We start from the raw sequence: 12,988 nt of genomic DNA, 5'->3' as shown, positions 1-12,988 counted from the left end.
ATTTGATAGGCTACAATAAAAGCTAATACTTCATAGAGATTTAAAGTCTTTGAACCCCACAAGAGTATCAGTGCAAACTGCCTTAAATAGGAAAGCTGAAAACAGATGATCAAGTGAAGGAATAAATTAATTTAGAAAGAACATAAGAAGATAAGCTCAACTGGATCTCTAAGATCCAGGAGGGATGAGAAAATGTAGGAAATTTGGAATATTCCTCAACTTGAACCAGCACTGAAAGTTCAGAAACCAGATTTAAATGACCACAGTGCCAATGTTGCTCTCATAGAATTAGACTGAACTGCAGCAGAAACAAAATGTACCTACAGGATTCAGTTAAACCTCTACTTATTTACTGCACATATATTTTCTTCTAAAAGTCATCTTTCTTAGAATAAAATGTAGTCTTTTTCAAATTATTACCAATCTGAAAACATATAGGTTATAAACACAATAGATGGCAGCAAAGCTGGAAGTCTGTTTTTTAAAGCATAATAATAAATGATAATATGATTCTTGTAACATTATCTAACCCATAATGTTACCTTAAGTTACTCCAAAATTATTCATGCTTCAGGAAAATCATCAAAGAAAAAGTAACACTATGTAGTACCCTTTCTCCTGATCAATTTGTGAGTTTTCAGGGTTCATCCTAGGAAAGTTCATTTTATTAAATTTTCATTCCCCAAAGCTCTTAAAATCCCACCGCCCTGCATCTCTCCATCTATCTATCTATTTTTTATACTATTTTATAGACAGTACATTTTGGTATGACAGTGTATATTATACAACACTTGTTTTACATAAAAATAAAACCTAAAGTTTAACAGAGAAGATAATCATTCAAAATCAACAACACATTTAAAATATAAACTAAAATATTCAATATATACTACATTTTATAACCCAAGATAATGAACAACAGACCTACATTATTACTCTTAGGCTAAGTATGGGAGAGTTTTCAACCTCATTATATGAAAGAAGGGACATTCCTAAAGTTTTGGATTGTAGTGAAATAAGTCAAATAGAATCCTGTTTTTCAAATTTTTTTCTATGTAATATAAATTTGAAAATATTCCCTTGAACCAAAGCTTCTGTATTTGGCTGCATATTCTATGAATTGAGCAGGTATCCATGTGCAGTATGTGCTTACTCCCCAACAGCTTCAACATTCTTGACTGGTCTATCTAGACCCAAAGCTGGGTCTTAAGAAAATATAAATGAACAAAAATTCTCTTATCTTTGCTCATTCCAACTTTTGGCTCAGAGGTGACCAGGTTCTTTCCCATGACGACTCCTGGAGATAGATACTGGCTGACCTGCTTCTGAGCTCAACAGCAACATATGCAAAACATGATGATTAATGGCTTCTCATGAGAGATGAGCTTGTGGCATTCCATGCTATTCCCATGAAGGCTAGGTTCCTTTGTACTCCCCATTTTATACTCATGGACTCCCTCTTGAAGATACACCATCATTTTTTTTTTTATAACAACTGTGGACCACATCAGAATCTGAGAATTAATTGAGATAAATTTCAAAGAGGATAAAGAGCAAACAGGGAAGATGAGCAATCAATATATGATTCCTGGCTATTGGATTCACAAAGTTTTTTCCTATTATGACACATAAGAAGATATAATTAATATGCTGCATTTTCAGCGACTCTTATGATACATACTTTTTGTTGCAAGCAATTTTGTAGAAGGTTCTGTTGTCTGTAAAGCCAAGAAAGGTTGATCACTTTTAGGATAAAGAATTTATAAAAATCTTTCCAAAATATCTAATAATTTAACTGGTCTCTCCCTGACAGTTTCATTGCAAAATTTTTAAAAAAGAATAAACTTTTTTTTTTTTTTTGTCCAACTCTCTTATTTCACCTCTTCTTTAGATATTGGCCTCTGGATTCAGAAATGTGTCTTATTATTCAGGGGTGTACAGTTATAGCTGTTTTATAAACAATATACCTGTCTGCTTGTTTGCTTCTGACATACCTTAGCTATGCCTATGATTCTCTAGGGAAGGACACAGGATTGGGAGGGAGATATTATGGTTTGAATATGAGGTATCTTCAAAAAGCTCATTTTAGAAAATGTAGCAATATTAAAAGGTGAAATGATTATATCATGAGAGCTATAATATAATCAATGGATTAATTTATTTGGTGGATTAATAATATGAAGGGACTCTTCTCAAGCTGAGAAAAATAAGCACCATTAAAATAGATAGTCACCAAGATTTGATCAATGAAAAGACCCTGGGGTTTTAAAAAACATATTTTGGAAGTTTTGACAGGCTACATCATTAGAGATCATTATTGTGGAGTACACTGTAAATATATTTTATGAAGGAAATAACTGATTAATTAATTAATATTGTGTAGTAAATTATATGAATAAAATGATAGGAAGTCAATAATCTCAAAGGGTGTAGGAATGCCAAGAGTAGGAAAAAATTCAGATCCTGAGAAATTTCCTGGGGCAGGGAATGGGGACTGTGCCTACAAGACCCTGAATGTAACAGCCATAAGGATAAGAAGATAGGAAAGAGGACAAACAGTTATTTATTTTGTTTGCAATTTAAGGTTAGTTCTGAAAGTTTGAAAAAAAATGAAGCTTCACTAATTCCAAGTAGATCTACAAGAAGGGAGTTTTCCATGCAATAATGTACTTATGAAGAGCACTATTATGCAGTGATTAAAATATTAATATATAATTTTACACATAAATTTTTTAGATACTTACGTGTTTGAGAAAACAGGAGAAGAAAAAATACCCGTGGCTGTAGCTCTACCCTGAGGTCCTATATATTAGGAAAACAAAATTATAATTTATATCTCATCCTTAGCAACTTTATAAATGGTAAATACATCCTCTAGTAGATTGATATTCTTGGTTGTCACTGCCTTGTTTATAAGCTTTTAGGGATTCTCCATAGTAAAATCCAAAGTCCTTGGCAAGGCATAAAATACACTGTAAGTCTGACATTCTTATCTTCCCCTTCTGTGTATATAGCTAGTTTTTCATACGTATTGTGTGGCAGAGATACAGAATATACCACAATCTCCTAAAGAAATATTTTCTATGCCTATGGACCATTTTGCCATTTCCTGTTTAATACTCCGTGTCCTCTCTTAACTTGCTGTCTTATTAACCTTGTGTTAACTCCTATGGAAAGTCTTCTATGACATGAAACCCACCTAAATAAATCTGCTGCCAAAGCACTGTTATGCTTATATTATAAAATTCATTATGCTTTATTGTAATTGTTTACTTTTATGTATCCCTGACTATAATTTCACCACTATGTCCTTAGCACCTAACATAGTGAGTAGTCAATAACAAATATTTGTTGAAATTGTTGATTTGTATGTTTTCTTAGTATTTGTACATTGATCTGGCTATCATTTATCTCTTCCCATTGAACTATTATCTAATTTTTTAATGTTACAAAAAGTTTTTCCTCATTTTGTTAAATATTCTGGACATATAATGACATAGGAAGTCTTTGTGCAGAGTATCTCTACTTGAATACTGGATTTGATCAGTATTACACAAATGCAACTACACAAATGAGTGAAAATCTAAATAGAATGCTCTGCTCAGAGAAAAGTTGTATTAGTAATTGTAATTACAGTGATTTCGAAGTAAGTTTAATTGGTTATTTATGTTTTTCCTAAACAATGAATCATCAAAAGTATCAATAATGTATATAGAGTCTTAACTCCATTTAACTTTTTTTTGAGTTTGTTAGATATATTAGAGTATGTTCAGTTTTGAAGAGAAACTGACATTAACATTGTCCAGACCTGAGAAATTAAGTGTGAAGACAATGTAATTTTAAAACAAACCAATAAATATTCATATGTCTTCTAGCAATAAAACAAAACAAAACAATGCCTAGATAATCATCAAAAATGTAAATAACCATAAATGCTGTCGAGGATATAGGGGAAAAGGTACACTTATACACTGTTAATAGGAATGTAAAGTAATAAAATCACTTAAGAAAGTAGTATAAAGATTTCTCAAAAGACTAGGGATGGAATCATCATATCCCACTCCTTGACATTTATCCAAAAAAACTAAAGTCAGAATACTATAGAAATACACACATCATAATGATATTTATAGTAGTGAAATTCACAATATTTAAGTTATGAAAACAGTCTAGATATGCCTGTCAGTAGACAAATGGATAAATAAAAATGTGGAAAAGCAAATCTACAGTTCTAAGTAAATGTTGAAGTTGACGCCCCTACCCTGTGAACAGAGGTTACATTTGGAAAATTAACTTATAGTCAAGAGGATTGAAAACAATATATCCAGCTCAAAAAAAAGCCTTTAAATCAAAATAAGAGCTCCTAAAAATATATAAAATTTCAAAAAACTATACCCTCACTGAAATATTCATCTAAAAATGAATTAAAAACAATTAAACAGAAGTTTGAATGTAGAATAGTTATTACTAGAAGCTATGATGGGAGAAGGAGAGGGAAATAGAAAGAAGTTGGAAAATGGCTACCAAAACAGTTAAACAGAGGAATAAATTATGGAATTTCTCAGCACATGACTATATTTCACAATAAACTGTTACATATTTTGTACAGATCTGGAAGAGTTCAAAGCCTTCAAACATACAAATCATAAGGAGGAGAAAAATGTTAATTATCTTGATTGGATCAATGTGCCATACATACATGTATTGAAAAATAACATTGTACCTAATTATTATATATAATATTATGTTAGTAAAAATATAAATATAAAAGGAAATTTTAAAAGGTATCCTGTTAAAATAGCATTAAAAATGAAGTAGCTTGGAATACTCATATGTAAAATTTACAAAACACACAGTGCTATAAACCCTGAGAGAAATTTAAATTATATACTATTGTCCTTTGAGCAGAAGAAATAATGGTTTAAAGATGCCAATCTTCTTGAAATGAATCTCTAAATTAATACAATTCTGATCTTAAAATTTTCAGAAAGAATTTTTGTGAAACTCAGAAGATATTTCTAAAATTTACATGTAGAGATAAAAAGGTTAAGGATGTTCAAAACACTCTACTTGCTCTCGATTTATTAAAAGCCTTTAGTATTTAAGATAGTCATTAACTTAGTAATAATTATGGTGATGTGCTATTGCACAAATATACACAAGTAGACATAAAACCTATACTATAATGTCACAAATTAAGTTAATAATAGCATTTGGAGAGGAGGGAGAGACTATTGATTGGAATGGTTACAATAAGGACTTTGATAATATGAGAAAATATTATACTTCTCAACTTAAGTGTGGGTTATATGGATTTTTTTGTGACAATCCATTTAGCTATATCATATATTGTGACATCTTCTAAATGTATATTTTACATTAAAAATATAAAAAAGTACACTATGATTAGACAGGATTTATTTCTGAAAAGAAAAAAATAATATGATTAAATTTAGAAACAAAACTCTTATAAATCAAAGGATAAATATAATCCGTATAAAATCACTTATCAATAGATGTTGGAAAAGCCTTTTAAAAAATTTATAGGTGCAGTGGTGCATGCCTATAATCCCAGTGGCTCAGGAGGCTAAGGCAGGAGGATTGCAAGTTCAATGCCAATCTCATAAAGTTAGCCCTATACAACTTAGCAGGACCCTGTCTCTAATTAAATATAAAAAAACAGGGAGTGCTAGAGATTTGAGTCAGTGGTTAAGCACTCCCTTAGGTTCAATCCCTGTTAAACAAAAAATTTTATAATTTTAGTTCATAAAATGAAATTCATGTTTACTATCAGACATTTGCAAGAAAAACTCCAAATAAAACAGTAAAAATACTATTTTAAAATAAAATACATTTACCAAAAAACAGCAGCATATACTAACATAAATGACAAAACACCAATTCCATATCAATTAAAAACTAGAATTTCACAGGTATGTTGCAAACATTATGGCCACATAAAATTGAAAGTTCTTTTAAATGTAATTAGACAAGATATTAAATGGGTATAGATGTTGGGGGAAAATTAGCAAAAAATTCCCTTATGTAATATTTATCAAGAAAAATAAGAAATGTTAATAAAAATGGTAGAGCAATAAGAAATTTTGGTATGATCAATGGATATAAGTCTAAGAACTTTAGGGTTTGTCTAGCATGAAAACCCTGCACATGTGGGAAGGTATTTTATTAATAAAATAGACAAAAAATGAGAAGTCAGGAATAAATAAGAATGTAGATAACCACTATATAGTGGTTATCTACATTCTTATTTATAGTGCTCATATTATCCATATCACTTGCATCAATAAATGTGTCATGCATATGTGAATATGATTACATATTATGAAATGATATTGAAGACAACTTCTAGACAAATGGGAAAGCATTTAGTGTTCAATGAAGGGTAGCACTTAATATAAAGAACTGTCAATTTTCTAAAAACAAAAATTCTTCTCTGTTATAGAATCTTTTAATTTTTTTTTCTTCTTTAGTCTAATTGCTAATTGTTTGGGCTAGGATTTCAAGTACTATGGTGAAGAGAAATGAAAAGAATTGGCATCCTTGCCTACTACTAATTCTCTATATGATCTTAGAGGAAAGGCTTTCAGTTTTTCCTCACTGATTTTGTTTTAAGCTGTGGGCAACTCATATATGCCCTGTATTGAAGTAAGCTCCTTCTGTACATGTTGTCTTGAAAATTAAAGTTATGAATTGAAGTCTGTCATGTGCTTTTCTGCATCCATTAAGATGATCATATGTTTGTTTTTAATTTAATTGGTATATATTACACTGATTGATTAGTGTAGGCTGAACAATCTTTAAAATCCAGGGATAAATTGCACTTGATTGTGGAGGATGAACTTTTTAATGTGCCATTAAATTTCATTTGCTAATATTTCAATAAGAACTTTTTTTGTATGTTCCTCAAATATGTGGGTCTATAATTATATTTTCTTATACTGCTTTTGAATGGTTTTGGCATTCAGGTGATGCAAGCTTTAGGATGAGTTGGAAGCATTCTTTCTTCCATTTTATGGAAAAGTATAATAAAGGCTGGTATTAATTCTTCTCTAAATGGTAGAATTCACCCATGAAGACATACATTTTGGGCTTTTCTCTGTTGAGAGATCTTTAATTCAGTCTCCTCATTTGGTATTGTTGTGTTCATATATTCTATTTCTTTTTCATAAGTTTATGTTTGCGGGAATTTATACAGTTCTTCTAGGTTATTCAGTATTTTTTTGTTTTTTATTCATAATAGCCCCTAATGATAATTTTTATTTCTGAAGCACACCTTTTAGTATCTCTGATTTCATTTCTAATTACATTTATTTGACTCTTCTCTATTTCTTAGCCTAGCTAAAAGGTTGCCAAAATATGTTAAGTTTCTAAAGAAAAATAATTTTTAATTTTTTTGATTTTTCTAAAATATTTATCAGTACCTTCCTTCTGACAACTTTTGACAGTTTATTCTTTTTCCAAATATTTGAGGTAGAGTGTTGCATTTCTTGAGATCTTTCTTCTTTTAAAATATTAACTGTTTATCATTATATGCTTTCCTAACAGTTGTACTTTTGCTGCATTCCAGAGGTTTTGATATTTATTGGCTTTGTTTTTATTTGTTTTGAGAAACTACTAATTCTCTTTTGATTTCCTCTTTGTCCCAATAGTTATTCAAAATTGCATTTGTGAATTTTATGATTTTTCCTCCTGTTACTCATTTCTAATTCATACCACAGTGATTGAAGATATTTGGAATGATTTCATTCTTAAATTTGTATTGTGACCTAAATTTGATCAAAGGAGAATCAGTATTCTATATATGCTTAGAAAGAATGGGTATTCAGCTGTTAGGTAGAAATTTCTGTATATATTTCACTTCTATATACCTAATGTTAGGTACATTTGATATATAGAAGTGAAATTACCTCTACTTGCAGATGAAAGGACTGCATGCACAGAAAACCAATGAAGACTACATAAACAAAATAAAATAAAAACAAAACAAAATACCAAAAAAGGAATTCAGTAAATTATCAGGATACAAAATTAGCATACAAAAATCGATCAAATCTCTGTACACAATGAATTGACTGAAAGGAAAGTTAAGAAATCAACCCCACATTCACAATATCGATGAAAAAAATTACTTAGGAATAAATCTAAGGAAATATAACTGAAAGTTATAAAGCACTGATAATAGTTAAACAAAACACTGTTAAATGAAAAGATCTCATGTTAATGGGTTGAAAGATTTATACTTTTAAAATATCCCTATTACCCAAAGTGATAAACAAATTCATTGCATCCATAACAAATTCCCAATGTCATTCTTTACAGAAATAGGAAAACATAATCCTGGCATCACAAGGGATTAGTGTAGGCTGAAGCTAAAGCAACCCTGAATAATAACAAAGCTGAAGGCATTACAGTACCTATTTCAAAATACATTAAAAAACAGTAGGGATGCAAACAGTATGGCACTGGAATAAAAAAGCCAAAAGCTTTTTTTTTTTAATTTTCTCATACTATAAAAGAATATAGATGCAAAAAAAAAAAGAATCCATACATGTAAGGTCAATTGATCTTTGAAAAAGTTACTCAGGACACAATGGGGACCAGATAGTCTCTGGTATATTAACATAAAAAATAATTAAATCTGAGACTTAGTTCACACTTCATATACCAAAAAAAAATAAATAAATAAAAACATTTTTTACAGACCACAAAATGGATTAAATACTTAAATGTAAGATCTTACACCCTAAAACAACTAGAAGAGATTGTAGGGATTGTAGAGATTATTGTCTACACTTTTCCCATGTCTTGAGATTTTCTGTGAGCCTACAATATGACATCCTAAGCAAATAAAAAAAAAAAGCAAAGGTACACAAATAAAATTATGTCAAAATGAAAGTTTTTGCACATCAAAGAAGACAAGCAAAATTGTGCAATAGTTTGTGCAAAATTTGTGTTAACCACATACCTAAAAGATTGATATTGAAAATACAGAAACTCAATTCAATAGCAAAATAATCACCAAATTTTTAAAAATGAGCTATGGACCTGAATAGAACTAGTATACCCCCCTCAAATACAAGACATATAATGAGCCAAAAGTTATATGAAAAGATGCTCAAGAATCAGTAATCAACAGGAAAATACAAATCAATTTTGCAATGAGATAACATTTCACACCTGTTAAAATGGATTTGAGTAAAGAGGCATAAGATAACAAGTGTTGGCAAGGTTATAGAGAAAAAGAAATGCTGATAGCATTGTTTGTGGTTATGTGAATACATTTAATGGTTACAGAAAACTGAGTGAAGTCTCCTCAAAGAATTAAAAATAAACCTATTTATAATCCAGAAATCTCACTTCTGAGTATAGACTTAAAATAAATGAAATTGATATAGTGAGAAGATATTTGCACTCCCCTGTTTATTGCAGGATTAGTCACAATAGTCAATACATAGAAACAACTTGCTATGACTTAGGTATAGTGTAAGTGTGTCTCCCAAAAACTTGTGCTCTGGAAGCTTGTCCTCAATATGGTGATGTTGACAGGTTATGAGGAGCTGATGGGGTCCAGTGAAAGGTGATTAGATCATTGGGAGCATTGCCCTTTGAGAGGTTCTAGTGGAACAACAGTTAGTTACCCTGAAAGCAGAGCATTAAAAAAAGAGTGAGCCTGACTCCTAAATCCGTCTGGTTCCTGTTTCTCTATAGGATCTCTTCCAAATATGCTGCCATTCACCATGAGGCCCTCAGCAGTGACTGAACACGTGGAGCTGCCAATCATGAACTTTTAGCTCCCAGACTATGAACTACATAAGTTTCTTTTCTTTAGAAAGTAGCCAGTCCAAATAGTTGTATTTTGTAATAACAACTGTTTTAGTCAGCTTTTCCACTGCCATGACTAAAATACCAACCAGAACAATTTTAGAGGAGGAAAAGTTTATTTAGGGTCTTACAATTTCAGAGGTCTCAGTCCATAGATGGCTAGCTCCATTCCTTGGGGCTTGAGGTGAGGCAGATACGATGGTAGAAGAACATAGTAGAGGAAAATGGCTAGCATGATGATCAGGCAGCAGAGCAAGAGAGGGACTCCACTTGCCAGACACAAAATATATACCTCAAAGGCACACCCCCAATGACCCACCTCCTCCAGTGACACCCTACTTTGCCTTCAGTTATGGTTCAATTAATCCCAGTCAGGGAAATGATTCACTGATTGTGTGAAGGCTCTCATAACCCAATCATTTGTCTTTTAAACATTCTTACATTGTCTCACACATGAGCTCTGGGGGATACCTCATATCCAAATCATAACAACAACAAATACAAAACCAAATATAAATATCTGTTGATGAATGAGGTTCTAGAGGGGAATGAAACTTTTTTCAACTGGGACTAGGGGACATTCATCTTACATTCTGGCAAAGAAGTTGTCTACACTTTTCCCATGTCTTGAGATTTTCTGTGAGCCTGAATTTAAAGGTGATTGACTAAATCTGGTGGGGGAAATTTCAAGGAAGCACAACATTCTGGCAATGGCATAGGTGTTTTGGTAGCTTTTAGTCAGATATGCTGTGAGAATTGGGAGTGAGAAGCAGAGAGGAAAGATTTTAAAAACTTGCATTTCTTTTTCCAGAAAAATGAATGTAAAATTGGGATCAATGAAGGCATGTTTTTGAAGTGACTATCACCACTAAAAAGAATCTAAGTACTTTGCAGAGAGACAATGGAAAAGATGCCTTGAGAGTATCTCAGGAATCAACAAGACCACACCTGTCACAGGTTCAAGGATGTAAAAGGGAAACTTTCAAAAATACAGTGGGTACCCTGCTCATACAGGGGTTCCAAAGAGGTTGTTACTCCAGGATTCAGTTCATGATGCTTAGCACCTAGGCACTGAGAGGTCACTATGTCCTTGGTACTAGGGACATAGCTACTGCTGGAGCTGGCAGCAGACCTTAAAATCATCTACGTTGTCCTAGTTCTGCAGGAATGCAGGTTGTTAAAGTTAGGGGCCCAGGTGAGGTGAGATTTCAAAGAAATGCCTGATAAATGAGACAACATGCATCAGAGTGAAAATCCTTGCAGGCAGTCTCTGAGTGGGTGATACATGAAGCTATAAGAAGCAAGCCAAAGTTGTTGTAAGGAAAATAAAAAAGGGACACAGAGACAAGATGCAGGGGCAGGAAAGAAAGATGGCAGAATGACACAGGGGCCAAACTGCCAAGCTTTATTTATATCAATAAGTTACTTTAGCTCATTGGCATCATTAGTACATATTGTTCATTGTATTACTAGTCAGGTTACAGACTTAGCAATATTATGCAGCTTATTCCTCAGTTACATACTAAATTGCAATATGCAATGCTAGGAGCTTTGTGTAGCTCTCAAGAAATTTCATTGTATAAAGTTACTGTTATATGGGCAGGTTTAGGCTCAGTGAAACACTGTGGTTGTCTAACAAGATATTTCCTTTATTTCCAGGAGCTGTGTGCCTGAGATCAAGGTTGAGACTGATAAGATTCTGAGATTAAGGTAAGGGCTGGTAAGACTCTAACACAGAGCCTCCCTGTGAAGGACATTGCTACAGCAGCTAGGCATTCTGCATCTTTGCACAGACAATTCCTAGCCACCAAGCATGCAACAGTCATGAAGCTATCAGAGACCTCAATCTCAAACACAGAACCCCTACAAGTTGTGGTGAAGAAACTCCTGATTAACAGATGCCCATAATGAGGAACATCAGCTCATGAAAGCTTCTGGCTTGTCTGAAGACAGAGCCAGCCTAAGTGAGAGACCATGAATTCTGCAACAGGCAAGGCCAAAGTGGACGACTGCCCAAGAAATTTCAAGTTTATATCCTACCAACACGTGCCATGAATGCTCAACATGGCATTACAGGACATATATTTGTCCAACTGGGTTTTAGGTTTTTTTTGGTCCCATCCCTTCTTTCTATTTCTCCTTTTTGGAATGGGAATATTTACTCTGTAACACTGAATACTGGATATATGTAAATTGCTTTTAATCTTTATAGGGGCTCATAAGCAAATGCTTATATTTTCTATTGTCCCTACCACCTTCTCTCTTTGCTCCGTGTCTGCCATGACCTGAGGAAATTTCTTCTGCCACACCAGATGTTCTGCTATGATGTTCTGCTTAACATCAGATCCAGAGTAATAGAGTTGCCCAATCATGGACTAAACCTGTGAACTGAGTCCAATATAAACTTTTCCTCCTTTATGTTGTTCTTGTCAATTATTTTGTTCATAGTAATGACATCTGACTAACACACATGATCTCACCTATATCTAGAATATAAAATGTCAAACTCATAAAACAATAAAATTCAAAGGATTCTATATATTTTGGTAAAAGGGACTTCTTATTTCTCACTGGTCATAAAAATCAAAGGCCTTAGAACCTAAATCCTGAAGAAAATAAAGTAGTCAAGCAACCAACCAACCAACCAACCAAACAAACAAAAGACCCAGAATAGAATGGTCATTACTAGGGCATGGGCAATGGGGGTGGGCAGAATATTTTGGGAAAGTACAGTGAATTGGTACAGGTTTTATTTATACAATATTGGTTAAGTATTGGAGATCCAATATATAAGACATCTATAGGTAAACAAAATTTTGTTGTATACTTAAAAATTGTCAAGAGAGTAGATCTTAAGTTTTCTAATCACACACACACAGACACACACAAAAAATGGCAACTATGTGATCTGCGATGTGATAGTTAAAAATATTGTAAACTTGAAATTTGCTAAAACAGTAAATCTTAAGTGTTCCAACCACACACAAAAGTGCAATCATGTGAGGTGAAGGATATGTTAACTCGCTTGATGGTGGTGAATTTTTTATAATGCATACAAATATAAAATTATCAAGCTGTAGTCCTTATATATAAATTTAATTGTAAACTATACTTCAAAGTTTGTGGGGAGGAGTTACAAAGAGAA

At 32.5% G+C, this 12,988-nt stretch overlaps 1 protein-coding gene across 1 annotated transcript in view; it reads right to left on the bottom strand.

Annotated features, from left to right (window-relative positions):
• The window catches only part of Fsip2 (fibrous sheath interacting protein 2), an 88,269-nt gene that overhangs the window by 34,973 nt on the left and 40,308 nt on the right, over positions 1 to 12,988 (bottom strand). The window contains exons 14-15 of the mRNA XM_005324407.3: positions 2,745 to 2,802; positions 1,682 to 1,718 (exon numbers count right to left, since the gene is read on the bottom strand). Of these exons, the coding sequence (XP_005324464.2) occupies positions 1,682 to 1,718; positions 2,745 to 2,802 (95 nt within the window). The remainder of the gene's footprint in view (positions 1 to 1,681; positions 1,719 to 2,744; positions 2,803 to 12,988) is intronic.

This window comes from Ictidomys tridecemlineatus, chromosome 7 (assembly GCF_052094955.1).
Source record: "Ictidomys tridecemlineatus isolate mIctTri1 chromosome 7, mIctTri1.hap1, whole genome shotgun sequence".
Classification (NCBI taxonomy): domain Eukaryota; kingdom Metazoa; phylum Chordata; class Mammalia; order Rodentia; family Sciuridae; genus Ictidomys; species Ictidomys tridecemlineatus.
Note: the sequence above shows the minus strand (reverse complement) of the source record. Positions and strands in the feature narration are given on the sequence as shown.